Source organism: Eriocheir sinensis, chromosome 41 (assembly GCF_024679095.1).
Source record: "Eriocheir sinensis breed Jianghai 21 chromosome 41, ASM2467909v1, whole genome shotgun sequence".
NCBI lineage: Eukaryota > Metazoa > Arthropoda > Malacostraca > Decapoda > Varunidae > Eriocheir > Eriocheir sinensis.
In genome coordinates this window covers 15,656,896-15,675,181 of record NC_066549.1, presented here as the reverse complement: position 1 = coordinate 15,675,181, position 18,286 = coordinate 15,656,896, and the positions used below count along the sequence as shown (strand labels likewise).

The 18,286-nt window shown below is 43.7% G+C and overlaps 1 protein-coding gene across 3 annotated transcripts in view; it reads right to left on the bottom strand.

Moving 5' to 3' along the window:
* The window catches only part of LOC127009730 (beta-1,4-N-acetylgalactosaminyltransferase bre-4-like), a 168,546-nt gene that overhangs the window by 66,676 nt on the left and 83,584 nt on the right, over positions 1–18,286 (bottom strand). For 2 of the 3 annotated variants that reach the window (XM_050883103.1, XM_050883105.1), the window contains one exon: positions 7,937–8,351. The exons of the other annotated variant lie outside the window; for it this stretch is intronic. In XM_050883103.1, coding sequence (XP_050739060.1) covers positions 7,937–8,351 — 415 coding nt within the window. The remainder of the gene's footprint in view (positions 1–7,936; positions 8,352–18,286) is intronic. 3 annotated transcript variants of the gene reach the window in all.

Below are 18,286 nucleotides of genomic sequence, written 5' to 3'. Positions count from 1 at the left end.
ATAATGACTTGATAAGTAGGAGTAAAAGAAACTATTATCATACAAAAATTCTTGAGGCAGGATCAGATATGAACAAATTATACCAACTTTTTAAGTCTTACTGGTACTACTTTGAGAAGAAAGCTTCCCGATGGTTTCTGTGATAAAGATTTAGCGGATAACTTTTGTAATTTTTTCAAGAGTAAGATTATGAATATTGTATCGGAATTTGTGTACACACCTTTTATGCCTGTTGTTGATGTTGAGGTGGATTGTAGATTGCAGTATTTTAAGATCATTAGGAAGGATGATCCTTCGACTTTTTAAGAAAGCTAAGAAAACATGTTGTGCCAGTGACCCATTGCCTGTATTAGATATCATGGATGAAGATAATTTTCCTAGTTTCATGGATATGGTGCTAAGAATTGTCAATACTAGTATTTATTCATGTAAATTTCCGGATTCTGAAAAGCGAGCTGTCATAAAACTACAGGTAACTCTTGATTTACGCGAGTTTGGTTTACGCATTTTTGAAATAACGCGGGGTCCAAAATCCAAATAAATGTTTAATTTACATGTTTTTTCACTTATACGCGATATTTTATGGAGTGGCCACCAGATGTCTCATGCAACTGGACTCACACGGCGCCGCGGCCACACAGCTGAGCTCAGTTCTTCCCGCGCAACACTTGAACAACAATACAGTACCCACGCTGCCACGCTACTCAACAATAGGGGTGGGCAGGTACCGGTACCAGTACCGGTACTAACGGTACCAGCTATACAGTATAGTACTGGTACCAGACTGCTCGGTACCGGTACCAATACTAGCCAGTCGCTCATGGTGTCTCTCATTTCTTCCTCACATGAGTGAGGCTGAGATTGAGTGCCTGTGTGGATATCTCGGTGATATGGATATACTCTCTCTCTCTCTCTCTCTCTCTCTCTCTCTCTCTCTCTCTCTCTCTCTCTCTCTCTCTCTCTCCACTGAATGAAGTGAACATTTATTTTTCGATAGAAACCTACCTCTTGTTTGATTTACTTTGTTTTTGATTTACGCGACCTCTTCAAGGACACAATACTCGCGTAAATCGAGTTACCTGTAGTCTTAAAGGGAAAACCAAAACATAAGCTCTTATAGACCAGTATCTAATTTGCCTTTTTTGCCTAAGTTATTAGAGTATGCAATTATTGAGCAGTTGACTGAAATTAAATGATGATAAGACTGAATTCATGCTTGTGGGGAAGAAGGACAGTCTATGTTACTTTGGTGACGGTAACATGACTGTAATCTCAGGCACAAAGCGTTAAGGCATTGGAAGTCGACAGTCCATGTCTTGCCTGATAGTCAGTCAGCATATAGGCCAATATTTTCTACTGAAACTACGATCTGTTCTGTTGTTAATGATTTACTACAAATGATGGATGGGGGTAAATGTGCTATATTGGTCCTTGATATTAGTGCAGCATTTGATACGGTTGTCCATGAATTGTTTGTTAAAGATTTAACCATTTCATGGCTAAACGCTCGCAGCGAGCGTTAGGAGTATTTGCTGGTGGTGCTAAATGTTCGCTGCAAGCTCCAGCCACACTCAAATCTCCCGCGTATGAGAGTGTTCCAACAATATTTCTCACAACACAGAATTGCCAATTGAGTGGGTTCTTGACTAAATTTGGTGGAAAATCATGTCAACCCAGTGTGGAAAATCTACGGACGAGCAACTGGTGGATGTTGTTGTCCAATATAGTGACATTTTTGCATAGCTTCACCTATCACATGACTGATATTTTGACCAAATAGTTGTAAATTTTGCAGTTGGCAATACTGCCCTGCCAGTACCCCATCATCAAGAGATCTACAGTAGCTGCCTTACAGTTGACCGTCGCACACGTGTAAATGTACGTCTTCACAGGCAACACCCCCTGAACGTGCCTGTACTTTCGCAGGAGAGGCTTACATTACCAAATCATATAGATCTTGGCCTCCTCTTTCCAATGGTGTTTTTGTTTTTTAGCTGTGATGAATAGTTTTTGAGATACAGAGGTTATAAGAGCGAGCACTAGCGTCACTTGCTGGTGGTGCAAAAAACACCCCCTGAACGTGCCTGTACATTTGCAGGAGAGGCTTACTTAACCGAATCTTATAGATCTTGGCCTCCTCTTTCCAATGGTGTTTTTGTTTTGTAGCTGTGATGGATAGTTTTTGAGATATAGCAGTATAAAAGAGATCCCTTTCCCCCGCTGGGGTGCCCGAGCGCGCCTGAGAGGATAGTCTTGTTGCGAGCGCTTAGCAATGAAAGGGATAAGGAACATTGGAGTGGTAGACAATGCGTTAAAGTATCTTGAGAGTTACTTACAAAACAGAATTTATTGTGTGCAAATTGGAAATTGTTTTTTTCATATGAAGCTCTGACGATAGGAATTCCACAAGGAAGTGTGCTGGGACCTATTTTATTCTGTATATACACAATTAGTTTATCCAGGATACTACAACAACATGGTGTAGGATTATTTGCTGACGACATTCCGTTCTACTTTTCCGTCACTGATATTGAAAATACAAGTACAAAGATCAATAGTGTTATTAATTCAGTTAAGGATTGGATGCATTATAAGCAACTGAAATTAAACAATGATAAGACTGAATTCATGCTTGTGGGGAAGAAGGGCAGTCTATGTTATTTTGGTGACGGTAACATGACTGTAAGCTCAGGCACAAAACGTTGAGGCATTGGAAATCGACAATGCGTCGTGGCTGCCCTAATTTCTTGGCCATGACTACCATGTGGGCGCACCATTCTGTGGCCTCTCCTGCAGGAACAGGCTGGATGACTCCTCACCGAACGTCCTCGTCCAGTTGCGCCTTTACCTCGTCCTGCCAGTGCCTGGGAACCGGGGCTGGTGTGTGGCAGGCATAGGATACAGCGTTTGGGGTGAAGTGAATGTGATAGGGTTTACCTGCCATCACTGGTAAGAGACTTCTCGAGGTGTTGAATGTTGTAGGGAGAAGTGTTGTAGCAACCACTGCTAAGCGCACTGCATGCTCCTCCCAAAGTAGGAGGGGGAGTGACGAGGGCCTCGGGGGTGGCGTGACTAGTGAGTGTGTTTCATGAACGTGTGCCACGGATGGGGTGTGGAACGGGAAACTCTTGGACACTATCCCCAGATCTTTGCATGTGTCTAGTGACAGGAAGAATGTTTTCGTAGAATGGATGAAGTACAGTACTGTCTCTAAGTTTGCGATAAACAGGTCGACATTGCGGGTCGCAAATGTTGAAATCGCAAACTTTGAACCATTATTCTTATGGGGAAAATTGAAAACTGTCAACACGTTGCACTTGGCCAAGCGCATGAGTGCAGACGGCCCCGGCCGTGTGCTGGGCCCGAGCAGATGGCGGGCGGCTGATGATGGTGATGGTGATGATGAGTGTTGGCGGCATGGCCTTTGCATCGGCGCCACCATAACGCTGTTTTTGTCGGGGCTCATGTATTTACCTAGTTGTATTTACCTACAGTACCCTCTCGAGTTTCGCGATCCTCGAGTTTAGCGCTTAGTCCTAGATTCTTACCATCACGACTTTCGCGCATTACCGCCACGAGTTTCACGTTGCTTTGACATGTTTGGGTCACGTCTACCTACCATCGGCGTCATGTGTGCTGCCTTAAAAGGTGATGTCCAACCATTGGGGCTATGGGCAACTGCGGTTGCCCGTATGCCCAACCGGGAGTGAGTTGTTGGTTCTCCGTATGAATGGAAAACGGTTGTGAGTACGAGCGTGGGTACGTGGGTACCAAACGGCTGCATGTAAACAAACAGACGTCAGCAGTGGCTGAGGAGTGAGGAGCAGTGAAAGATGGCCCACCAAGAGACTCGTAAAATGGACTGGCAGAGCTGCTTTGCTTACTACTTGATTAACAAGATAAGAGAACACCCCGTGCTGGGGAACCGCAGTCCAAAAAACATTTTTCTCGAGTCTATGAAAACTGTAGATCTCCCAGTGATGTTTTCCTCTTCTTCTTCTTCTTTTGACCTATAATGCATGGCAGCGACGGTGAAAAGCAACAGTGGAAAATAGCAAAAGTGCATAGAAAACCAAAATCAGGGAAAGAAAAGAACAGAAAAACACCTAAGTTCAGGGTGAAGTGTATAAGTGAAGTAAATAAGGGCCACTTTCACAGTCACTGTTTGTTTTGATTGTTACCAATGGCGGCGATCGACGCTATAATTTTCAACGTGAAATTGGCCAATGGGGTAGTGGTGGCTGCAGAGAAAGCGACAGGTGTTGAGAGTGTGTGGTAAGGTGCGGGGCGAGGCTAACCCCGCAGCCGCCACGAGGTGCCGTTGTAAAGGCAATACCTCCGACACCATCACATCACATCACTACCCATCGGCCAGTTTCACGTGGAAATACTAGAGCGGCGATCGCCACCATTGGTAATGATCAATACAAACAAAATGACTGTGAAAGCGGCCCTAAGTGCATGTTGTGAAGTATAGAAGTGTGGAGAAGGAGGACCTAGGAAGCGATACAAAGCATTACAGGTCAAAAGAAGAAGAAGGAGGTCCACTATACACTGGCCGGTGTTGCAAGAAATATCTTCCCACTGAAATTAGTCATTCTGCTGTCCACCACACATGCGCACTGTGGGAATACACAGCATTAAAAGTGTTAATTTGCCTGGATTTGTTCTTTTTTGTCCGCTTGTGGTCTTTGTGAGCGGTGAGGGAAATATGGAAGCAGTAAGCAAGTTGAACCTCTTTGCGAGCTATTTTGTGATTGCGGCGGCAGTTTACGTTCAATAGGCATTGAAAAGTCAATCATGATGTTAGTGATTTGATGATATATAACAGAAAGAGTTAGCAGATTATACCATAACACACAGAAAACTACCAGAAGCTATATAGGTTTGTCCAACTGTCCCACGGGTGACCGCGAGCAACCACCCTTACATTAGCAGACGACACCACGTGGATCACAAGCGTGTACTCAGAACTGCCAGCCAATTGTAAGGCAGCCGCCTTCAACTGCGGCTTCAGAACGACCTGTTCTCACTTCCCATTTTCTGCCTATTACCAAGGTACATATTTTGAGATAACAAGAGAGTAAAGTCGAAAAAAAATTGTGAAAGGAAGTCGAGTAAAAAAAAAAGTAATTTTTTTCCACGGGCCGGAACCAATAAGCGCTTTTTCATGTATTTCAATGCCTCGAGTTTCGCAATCCTCAAGTTTAGCGCCATACCTTCGGAATGAAGCAAGCGTGAAACTCGAGAGGGTACTGTAGTTGTATTTACCTAGTTGTGACATACGGGAAAAGAGCTACGCTTCTCAATTTGCCAGTTCTTGTTTTCCACATGTTGCATGGGACCCCTCTCTTTTCTTCCATCTCTTCTTTTGGAGAAGGAAGAGATGGAAGAGGTCCTGCGCAACATGTGGAAGGTGGGAATTGGCAGATTGAGGAGCCTGGGCCCACGATGGGCACACCCACACACGCATGGGCGCCGATGCGGGGGCCGCGTCGCCGCTACTCATCATCACCATCACCATCGTCAGCTGGTCAGGCCTAGCGCGCGGTTGGGGCTGCTCGCACACATGCGCCTGGCTGCCCGGATCCCACTCACCACGCCTCCCGCAGCCAATGGAAAGGCCCAGGGGGTGGGTAAGTGCGAGAATGGGAATCAAGGACCACAACAAGGTGTGAAAAAAACGGTTTTAGTAGCCTTTTCCTTTTCCTTTCGGGTCATATCGCAATTTCAGTTTTCAATAAAAATTGAATTTTTTGAGTCCCTATCACAAACTCGGTGAATTGCAAACTTGAAACTCGCAATATATCTCTTATTGCGTGCTTTGTCCATCCAGAGTGATCCTGAGGGACACTGCTCCCAAGCATTTCAATGGAAGGTGGGCCAGATCCCATATGCCGACCCTTCGTTGCAGCGTAGTAGGATTGATGTTGAGGGCAGTCAAAAGGGACACTCCAGCAACACAAACTTGCGCTCCAGTGTCTGCCACCGCTGATGTCATCAGACCAGCTCCACTTGTGCCGATGCTGACAGACACTTCCACCATGGGCTGCTGGGTGATGCGGGTCCCTGTCATCATGACAGCACTGGATATACCGCTGCTGGTTTCTGTCTGAGCACTCTGGCGTCGTGTGTTCCTGTAGACCTTCTGGAAGTGGCCTACTTTTTGACAGCGCAGACATTTAGCAGTCCTGGCTGGGCAGGAGGCTTTGCTGTTGCCATGGTATCCTCCACAATTTCCATACTGTTTGCCAGATTGAGGCTTGCTTTTGCGGTCGGCTGAGGTCGCAATGGTGACGTCATGGTTGACGTCATCACCTTCGGTACTGCCGGCAGCGTGGGGAACTTCCCGCAAATCCTTCCCATGTGCAGCATCTTGGCGAGCGGCCTCATAGGTACAGCACGTGACCCTGAGGGCATCCACACTAATTATCGTGTCACATGATTGGTAGACGTGCCTTTTCGATGACTTGCCGTACAGGCCAACCACCAACTTGCACAGCAGCATGTACTCTGAGAGACTATGCTCACAGTGAGGACACTTAAATTCACAGTCAGTGGCCTTCTGCGTACAACTGGCAAAATAAGCACTCACTGACTCATTTGGGCCTTGCACTACTCCAAAGAACTCGGACCACTGCACTGCTTGGTTTACCGAATGGAGCACTATATTAGCGACTGCATCCAGGGCTGTGTCCTGCTACATGACACACCACTCGTCGAAGGCAAATCTGGCGTCCATGGCTCATTGCAGTGTTAAGGTGCAGTGAAGCCTGATGTGGTTGACGGAATCTTGTGCCAGGAACTTGCACAATCACAGCCACCATTCCAAACGACCTTCTCCACGATCAAAAGGCAGATGACATCTCCAGTTCACAATTTTCCGGTGCTGCTGCAGGAGACACTCGTTGGGTTGGTGTTCCGGAATTACTTGGCATCCTGAGGGTGGCAAGGTCAGCCTGGAGTGACTTGATCGCGTCTTGTTGGGCCGCCAAGCTCTGGGCTTGACTTAAGACTGGCGCCATACTCCGGGGCACTACTTGGATCGAGTGACCTTTGCTTTTAGGCGTGGAGTTGGCGGGTCTGCGGGTAGACGCCATCTCTAAGTACCTCTTGACTTTAGGTGTGGAGTAGGTCGGCCTGCTGGGTGGTGCCATCTATGACCCGTGTAAATCCTTGGACTTGAACTCACTGAACCATGTAGGATGTTTTCAAGGGCAGAGAAACGTACGGGTGCCAGGTGAGTCTTTTACTGATGGCAGTGAGACAGCAACTGATACAGGTGCAGCGCCAGGTTACGATGCTGACCCTGGCGCTCGATGGAAAACATATCATACTAATTACCTGACTATCCATCTCAACTATATAACTATCTAACTAAGGCTTATGGGAACAACTATCCAATAACAAAGAAGAAAATAACAACACTAATTAGACCAAGGTTAGAGTATGCAGTGGTTGTTTGGTCACCTCACAAGAAAAAGGGCATATGGAAACTTGAAAGGATTCAAAGGATTGAAACTCAGATGGCACCAGAACTATCAAATCTGTCATATGAGAATAGATTGGGGAAACTGGGCTTACCAACACTGGGAGAAAGAAGTGAAAGAGGAGACCAGATAGCATTGTACAGGAACTCATGGAATGGACGTGTTAGATAGAAATGACTTAATTGTGATGGAAGGGAGGAGACAACTCTGAGGGCACAGTAAGAAATTAAGAAAGGTGACTTGTTTGAAGGACATAAAGAAGCAGTTTTCCATACAGGAGTGTAGAAACATGGGATGGACTAAACAATGACACTGTTGAAGTGGGCAGTGTCCATATTATGAGGGAGAAATTGGACAAATATAGATTGGGAGACAGGATTGTCCGAGCTTGAGCTCAGGCCCTGTGTGCTACAAATAGCTAAATACAAATAGGTAAATACACATACCCAATTTAGGAGGAACAGGAGGGCAGATTGTTTTTTCAAGGCTGATTGAAGTATGTGTGGTAAGTTCACTCTTTTTGTCCACCTCAACCTTGATGTCGTCTTCTTGTGACACTGCTGCGCTTTCTAAAGTGACATTCACTCCAGCATTTGTGGAATCCATGCCACGGATGGAATGATCACCAGAGCCTGCTGGGGGTTTGGCAGTGTGTGGATTAGTGGTCGAACCTCCCATTTTCTCCATTCCCTTTATAATATTTTGTGGGGGATTTTCTTCAGTTTCTCCTTTCTCCCTATCCTCTGCCTCCACCATCCTTCTAGATTTGCCTGGATCAACGTGGGTCAGTGAGGAAGTGTGATTCGGCTGGGACACTGGGAGGGGCTGGAGCCATGGCAATCGAGAACTCGTCCACCACAGCTGTGGAAAAAATCATGTACACTGAAGGAACAAGATGGAACAAAAACAGACAGTAGACAACTTTTGGGGTGATGCATCCATAAATGTAATGGGGATGTTTATTCATTTAACTTTACTTTGTACCAAACATAATAAACTGATTAACTGAGAAAGAAGTCATGGGTGATTGAAATAACACAAAAATCTTTCGGCAAGCGAGGATTCGGACCCATGACCAGGGAGATGGGAAGGCCAGCACTTCTCCAATGAGCCAAAGAGATATCTCAGTATAATCCACTATGGCTCCTAGCTCCTAGCCAAGTAAATAAGGATGCTGTTGAATGGCTGTTGAGTGGAGGGGTGTTTCACGTCTCCTTTGCCCAACACTTAAGAAAATACTTTATATATATATATATATATATATATATATATATATATATATATATATATATATATATATATATATATATATATATATATATATTCCATAAATATCAGAGGTGGGCATTCGGTTAAAAAGGTCTGCTAATCGCTAATCAGCGAGCTAAAAAACGTTGGCGGATTAGTGGACTGAAAAATTTAGCAGATTACCGTTAGCGGAGTGCCAAAATTGTAAGTCCACTAATCGCTAACTTCCATTTCCTCTCCTTTACTTTCAGTACTTTCAACTGTATATTTCACACACACCACACACACACACACACACACATTATAATTACATATATAGTTATGTAGTCCTTACTTACTATACCTGGGGTGATATAGATTAATGGAGTGTCACGTGTGAATGGATCAGTGGAATTATATAGAAATCTACATGATAGGAAACAAACAAACAGACAGCGTGAGGAGAATATGTAGTACTACTGTACTAATGGTAAATGAGATTTCTTCCAAATTCTTTGTGTATTGATTCTATTGAATGAATACTATTGATTTATTCTATGAAAATAAAACTTAACTTTGTATATAAGGTAGTAGTAGTATTCATTGGAAATTATGTTTTTGCAGATTTAAAAAAAAATAAAAGAGTTAGCAGACTGTTGGGGACTTGATTAACCCTTGCTTTGCGCGCAGTCTGGACATGACTATCCCCTCAGGCACACTTGGGGAGCCCAATGGGGGGTCTCTTTTAACCTCTGTATCTCAAAAACTATTCATCACAGCTAAAAACCAAAAACACCACTGGAAAGAGGAGGTCCAGATCTATAGGAGTCAGTTATGTATGCCTCTCTTGCGAATGTACATGCACGTTCAGGGAGTGTTGAATGTTTACACTTACATCGGTGCGTGCGGGATGATCAGCCATATTGAGGTAACTGCGGAAATCTCTTTTTCAGACTCTGTCAAGGAAGTATTGCCAACTGCAATATTTACAACTATTTGGTCAAAGAATCAGTTGGTGATAGGTGAAGCTATGCAAAAATGCCGCTATATTGGGCAAGAACATCCACCAGTTACTCGTCCATAGATTTGCCGCGCTGAGCTGATATGATTTTCCACCAAATTTAGTGAAGAGCCTACTCAATTGGCAATCCTGTGTTGTGAGAATTAGTGTTGGAACACTCTCATACGCGGGAGATTTGAGTGTGGCTGGAGCTTGCAGCGGGCATTTAGCGCCACCAGCAAATACGCCTAATGCCCGCTGCAAGCATTTAGCAATGAAAGGGTTAATAAGCAAAAAAAAAAAAAAATAAATAAATAAATTAAAAAAAATAGCGTTAGCGGACCAGCAAACCTGGAAAACTAGCGTATTAGTGATTAGCGAGCTAAAGAAAAATTAGGTGGTGCCCAGCTCTGATAAATAGATAATGTACAGACAACAGTGAGACATCACATGCACAGGTCATCGCTAGATGTGTAAATAATGGGGGGTTCCCCGGGCCAAGCCACAGGGCTCAAGTTAGAGTCGATGGACTTTAGAAAGTTCTTCGGGTGGCCGAGTGTGGCACTGCGTGTTATAGCCAGTACGGTCTTTTGTCAAACATGCTAGCTGCAAGCTGCAAATTAACACAGTATAGTTTTTCATTATTTCTTTTTAAGTCTTTGTTTTATATTCTAGTAATGTTATTTCTTGTAAACATCTATGATTCATTCCATTAGCATTACTTTTTTTCTTTTCTAATTTGTCAGATAATGCCATCATTTCAGAATATTTTGCTCATTGGAGTTATTTAATGCACCTGCACTTTCCAGCTGACTGCTTTGGTATCAGTCTGTTGTATCTGATGATTGCTTGCCCTTTCCTATTTGCTTGTTAAACATTTACTTTTTTCTTTCTACTGTTTTCTTTACATGAAACACATTACTTATAATTTGTTTTTATTTATTCATTCATTTTGCAATATGGATCTGAGCTTGATCATTACTGAAAATATACACTGAGTTAAGTGGTGGCACTACTGTTGTCATAGGAGCTCCCCTCAATATATGTCTTATCTGACTGCTTAATTAAGTTACTTAATTGTATAGTGACTGAGCGGATGCAGAAAGGCCCACAAATCCTCAGGGCTTTATTCCATTTACATTTAGGTGGATCTTTCCCAACAGTTTTGTCAACATGGCGGCGTTAGCCATACACCCACCAAGTCATTGTGTCGGGAGTTGTGTTGGCAGGGGGACAGTGTCAACAAAGTACACGTCAGTTATATGAGTGCCCAGTGTCACCTCTGCTGCATCTTCTTAGCTTCTGTGAATGTTTCTTTCAGCTATGATTGCTGTTTCCTCTAAATGGTTGCCAATAGGACTGCTGCAGGTTTAATGATGAGAGTTTCTATTCTCTTTTTCTATTACTCTCTCGGTCCCACACGTCCTCTGTGTGTATCGAAACACACTAGAAATTAATCACAACAAGGAGAGGGTATTCCCCGGCTGCCTGGGATTGAACCTGTGACCAGCGTGACGGGAGAGCCACTCCTTACCGAGTCGGCCAAAGAGGTACCCCACTGGCTAAGTGGGTTATGGGAGGCTCGTTCATCAGGCATAGTCGCCGCACTACACAGGAATATTGTGAGGAGGCTGTTGTGGAGCCTCCATTTTCCTAGCCAACTGGTGTCTGCTAGATCTAGCAGTAAGCTTGGTAGGAAGTGTGGGAACTGTGTAAACAAACAGCTGCTCCACCTATGGTGAGATGTTTGAAATGTCAACTCATTACTTAACCAAGTACTACTAATATTATTGGACTGGTCATAAGTAGGCCTATAACTGTAGTGTGAGGAGTGTCTACTGTTTTAAGTTCCAAGGGCAACTAAGGTTCCGGGAAAATATGGGTGGGCTGGGTCACCCAGCCTTCCTCTCTCCTGCTTTACCCCAGTCTGGCTGGGCCAGTGTCTGAGGGCAGTGGATGGGAATGGGGGGGAGGGGTAGGAAGCACAGGAACTGTGTAAACAAACTGCTGCTTTACCCACAGCAGGATATTTTAAATGTCAACTCATTACTTAACCAAGTATTAGTAATATTATTGGACTGCTCGTAAGTGCAAGCAGTCATAAGTTGCATGTGTTGTAACTTGAGGACTACCTGTATACAAAAAGTTCGGATCCCTCGGATATAAGGGATTTTTGGATATAACATCATCCCCTTCCCCAATTGGTTTGTTAAATTGAGGGTTTGCTGTTTAATTCAATGATGTCAACAAAATTTGACTATTTTACATAACAGAGGAGCTAAGTTAAGAAATATGAATATATATATATATATATATATATATATATATATATATATATATATATATATATATATATATATATATATATATATATACAGTAAAACCCCGATTATCCGAAATGGAAGGGGGGAAGCCTCTTTCGGATAAGCCGATTTTTCGGATAATCCGGATTTATGGCCGCCATTTTGATCGCCGCCAGTTTGATCGTCGGCATTGTGTTCTGCTGTATGGTAAGGACGACTTTCTTCCTTTTCCCGGTTTCTTTCGGCATGGTGATGTAGAAAGAAGTGAGGTCGAAGCACAGGTAGAACGCGATGCGACTGCCCAGTGTGAAGTGTGTGACGCGACTGCCGCCGACTGACGATGTAAACAATGAAACCAAACAAACACACGCTACGCTAAACAAAGTAGTACGCTTAAAACATGTGATGTAAATGTTTTATTGTATGTTTGTCTGTGTGTCTCCTTGTCTGGACCAGTGTATGTTGATACTTGTGAGCGTTGCAGATCTGAATTGTGAATGTTGCAGAGTGCGATTGTGAATGGTTGTGCAAGCTTGCAAGTGTGACCTTGATGCATCGTGCAAGTGGAGACACAGTATGATGACTCATATTATCGCGCAACTCGTATGTTGGAAGGGGAATGTGGCATGGAGTGGAGAGGGGAGTCGTGTTTGTGTCGTTGTCTTGGGAGTACGGTGCGAGAGTAATCGTGCAGTAGTTTGTTCGTTCGCCGCACCTACGTCCTTGCTGGGGCGAAGGTGCGGACGTGGTGTTGTTGAGAGTTTGTTTAATGTTTTTTGTCTAATACATTGATCTATTCGTTACAAGCTATTTCGGCAATACGTATTAGAAAGCATATTCATTTTAACTGTTCTTATCAATTTTAAATGTGTTAATATAGTACATAATTATGTAGTTACTTTTATTTATTTTTGATGTTTTATAACGTTTTAGTATAGAAAAAAAAAAATTTAATTGCATTATCCAGATCAATTTCGGATAATCCGGTTTTTCGGATAATCCGCTTTCGGATAATCGGGGTTTTACTGTATATATATATATATATATATATATATATATATATATATATATATATATATACGTATATATATATATATATATATATATATATATATATATATATATATATATAGTTGTAATAGTCTGATCTGTGATGATTGTGCCCTTGTAAGGAGTGATGAGTGATAATTAGGGTTGTCATATAACTTCAGCATAACTCGCTACTATTACCAACAGAATGGTGAATTGTAAATAATATTGTTTCTTAACTTCATTAAAGCTCGCTACCACTACCAACAGAAATATAAATAAATGCATTAATAATTTAACCTTGTGTTGCGTAACCCTAACAACTATGAAGCACCTTGATAGTAAGATAATAAAAACAGAGGATCGAAGCTGAAGGCAACACACTAGTGGCATAAGCGGTGGGATATCTCATCATTATTTGCCTAAGTGCTCACTCATCACAGACCATGTGGAGCATGGCGTTGGTAGGTCATAGCCAAAGTCCCACACAGTTTGACCATCCTGGAGCGAACGTAAGGATTTTCTGTGTCCCCGGAGGCAGAGCTCGCTCGTTCTTTGACGACCCACATATGAATGAAGTGCTCGAGTGGGAACATGATTTGACCATTTTGTGGATTGGAAGCAATGATATCACTAGTAGTACTGACCCAGCAATTATTTTCAACCACATTAATGATATTTGTCACACGATTGAGGAAAACTGCCAGGCTGTAGTGTATGTATGTCAAATTGAACCTAGACTCCAACCCAGAAATCTTTCCCCTGACCAGTATAAGAGAATTCAGTGTGGGATTAATAACCGAATAAAGAAAGACCTTAAAAACTTTCATTTTAACAACAAGCAATTTGTGGATGAACTATCAGAGGACAGAGTCCATTGGAGCAAAGCCGGTCGAATGAGGATCGAAGAGAAATTCAGAAAGCTTATCAAGGGATTCATGAGAGAGGATGACTCCAATGAGTGAGGTGTAGGTACGGAATGGTAACAGGATACTGGAGCGTAAACCCGTACCGATGGTAAAACGAGGATCAAGCCTCAACCTGGGACCCCTGAACTACATCTCACCCATCGTCAGAAGTCACATTGTCAAAAATGGCTGAGAAACCACTGCCGCGGAAGTGGGATTCATACCATCAACTAGTGGAAGATAAAACCCCACCAAAACAAGACCTAGCGCCCAATAGGCGGTTTGCAAGCGATATAGATGCCTTAGAGCAGGAAGTAAGTTGCCTCAAAGATGTATTAACCCGGCAGAATGAAGTTATTCAAAGACTCGGTGTGCAGTTACAAACTCCCCCGCAGCTAGTCACAGGGAATACCAAACCGCTAGACATACCTATTCTGGAGCTGAACCAACTACAAGGGCTCAATTCAACCACACAGCTCCAGATATTTTTTGAACTAGTCAAGCAGGTTAGCGACGATGATCTGAGAAGGGTGCAAGTAGCAAAAGGGCGAGTAAGCTCTGAACTAGCAGCTCTCATCCATAACCATCAGGCCCAACATCAATGTAACACCTGGGAAGACCTTAAAAAGTTATTAAAAACAGAGTTCTCCACCGCCGTAAATTTTGATGGAGCTTGGCAAGAAATAGACTCCTTAAAATATAACTGGGCATCGTCACCCCAGGCCTTTACTAATAATTTCATTTGCCAGTATGCCATTTTGGAGACGTGGTTTGCCCGAGAGAAACTGCCCAATCGTGACAAGGCAATCAAAAGGAAACTGTGGCATGGCTTGACTCCGGAATCAAAGGCTAAATTGGAAGGATTCATGGATGAGGACTACCCCTTGAATAAGTTCATTGACAGGGTGGAACACGAGTGCCAGTGGCTTGAAGCCACCCACGCATCCTCTCTATACGGAGTTCGAGATGAGAGGAAAACAACCACTGAATCGCCACCTGCGAACCGTCCCCCCAACCCTAACGAAACGCCTAAACCAAATGCTACATCCAGCGAATCCTCAGAGGTAGAAGAACTCAAAAAGCAGATTAGGGATTTAACTGAACAGGTAGGAAAATTGCAAACATCAAACCGTCAGCCACGACCAGAACGGTATTGCTCATACTGTCGGTCATACACGCATTTTTTGAGAGAGTGTTGGCGTGGCACTTGCTTTGACTGCAAAAAGAGCGGATGCTGGCGTGGAAATAAAAATTGTCCGGGTCAACCAGCCAGTCGAACATGACGAACACAGAGACACACCTCGCCTATCATCAGTTTGGCTATCAACAGTAAACTCATGAGAGCAGTGGTAGACACGGGTAGTGGTCATACCCTTAAAGAATCGGCTGTGAATAAACTAGGGGGCGAGATAAATAAAAGGCGCAACATACCTAGTTTACGAGGCATCACGGGTTCCCCTATCCGAGTTATTGGCATGGTTTGGTTGGAAGTCGGGGTGGGTAACGATCATGTACACAAACAATGGGTTCCAGGGGTCCCAAAACAGTTACCTTGATGCGGAGCTACTGCTGGGTACTGACATCATAGGGAAGGCTCCTTTTCAATGGAATGGAAGGTTGGACGAGAAAGTCTGGGGTAATGCGTTGTACGTAGTTGGTCACATTAGACGCAGAAAGGGAAAGTAGAGAGAATACGAAGCATTCCCCCACCCCTAGCCCACGGCGACATCCCCAAAGGGGTAAATCTCACAAAGCCTCTTCATATGGAACCCTATACATCACAATTTATCCCTATTCAGGTGAAGGAAAACCCAAATACCACCTTGCTGGTTCGTCCTCAACCCAACATCAGTCAAAACAGTTTACCGTTCTTAACTAAAGTAAATGAGCAAAACACCATCTACCTTCCTTTCGTTAACAACACCAAAGCAGTAAAGGGATTCAAACCGGGAACGCTATTAGGTTCAAATGAACACCTCGACGACGAACCAAGCCATGTGAATGAAACGGCCGAGGTTATCCGAAACATCCGGGAGATTCAGAATGACCTCCTCCCAACCACCGATCAAGTGAACATCCAGGGTAGCAGAACAGAACGACTATAGTCTGTTCAGAGCATGAAGTTGGTTCCAGGTGTGGCAGATTCTTGAATTCCCATGAGTGCGGCGCTGCCAGTTTGACCGCCAATTATCAGATTAGCACTGTCTCCCTACCTACCCACCCACAACCCACCTGTTTATCTCTCTCTCTCTCTCTCCCTCTCGACCCGGGGGAGGGACCTAAGGGGACACGCCGACCACCACCACCACCACCAAAACGTGGCAACATGGGAAAAATCATGTTAAGACCAATTCAAGAACTTTTTAAATAAGTCACATATACATGAGGGGATCCAGGGGCACAGCCCCATAAACATTATCCCTATTTTCAAGAGTAAAAAAGTCCTTGAATTTGATCTTTACCAAAATTGCTGCCACATGTCACAGAATTTATACAAATCGTTGTTATAATCCTAAACATCGACACTCATTGTACTATGTAGCTTCCTGTACTATATACACAATATATAAAATATCACTTTCAAATGGCACATGGATGGAAAATAAGAGAAAAACGCATGTACGAAGATTGATTTGGCAGCATGGCTAGAGGTAAACGACGATACCAGCTCCACCCTGAACCGACTTCATGCTCTGAACAGACTATAGCAGAAATTATAAAACAGCAGAAATGGAACCATCTTACTCATGAACAAAAGGAGGAACTGAACTCAGCCATTCTAGACCACACCGAACTTTTCATTCTGGACAAAAGTGAACTAGGGTTAATGGCAGGCCCCCCTGCGAAAATTAATGTAGCCGACCCGAGACCGAGTCGAGGCCCTAGATATCGTTACCCTGAACAGGCAAAAAAGGTGATTGCGGAAATGTTACAAGACATGTAGAATAGGGAGATCATTGAGAAGTCAACATCTGCGTGGCTTTCACCCATTGTCTTAGTGAATAAACCTGATGGTAGTAAGAGGATGTGTCTGGACTACCGACACGTTAACACATGCCTTAGTACTGATATTTATCCCTTGCCCAGACTGGAAGAGCTAGTAGAACAGGCAGCGGGCCAGCAATTTTATGCCACCCTTGACATGCGTGAGGCTTATTTTCAAATTTTATTAGATGAAAACAGCAGGGACATTACCACCTTCAGTGATGGAGTCACATTGTATAGATTCAGGCGACTACCGTTTGGCTTAAGCTGCTCCCCTGCAATTTTTTCTCGCCATATGGCTACCTTCATATCTCCCCTGCTTAAAGAAGGCTGGATTAAAAACTACTTAGACGACTTAATCATTTGGGCACCAGATTTTGCTACCCTAACAAGCCGACTACGAAAGGTCTTTTCCCTACTCACTGAGAATGGCGTCAAACTAAACTTAAGTAAATGCGAATTTGGGAAAGAGGAAGTCACATTCCTAGGATACAAGATCTCAAAAGAGAGCAGCTGACCTAATCCTAAGAATGTAGAAGCTATCCTAGAAATGAAACCCCCAACTAAAGTAAAAGAAGTAAGGAGATTCTTAGGAATGGCCGGGTTCTATCGAAAACATGTAAATAACGTTGCAAAAATAGCCACCCCTCTCACTTATGCTGGGATCACACATCTGCGATTTCGCAGAGGAACTGTCTTTTAGAGAGCATGCTGAACTGCTCTCTGGTGTTGATGAGACAAAAGGGAAACGGTTAGTGAGGACATGGGAAGGGTCTTTGAAGGGCTTCAGCACCCTCCTCGCTTCCCATATATCCTCACCGGGAGTAGCTCACACCTGTTCGGTAGGTGTCTTCCTACCTACTCCTCATAAATATATATATATATATATATATATATATATATATATATATATATATATATCTATATATATATATATATATATATATATATATACACACACACACACACACACACACACACATACACACACACACACACACTAACCAAAGGGGAGGCGGTGGCTGAGTCGTCAGAGTAACGGCTCCGTGTTCAGGAGGACGCGAGTTCAATCCCCGCCCGGTGCCACCAAGCTGGGATTTTTCAGCCGACGCCGAGTGGCTTAAAACTACCCACATGCTGTCCAGAAGACCACCTATCAACCTGGACTCTAGATTCTAGGATCAAAGATGAGCTCCGGGAGGGTAGCATGAGCCAATGCAAGATGGCGCCACTATAAACACTCGCCTGCGCCAGAACAGGCTGGGCCGACCATCAGGACCCACCGGAAAGAAGCCTTGGACCGACCATCAGGATCCACCGGGAAGAAGCCTACCGGCGCAATAG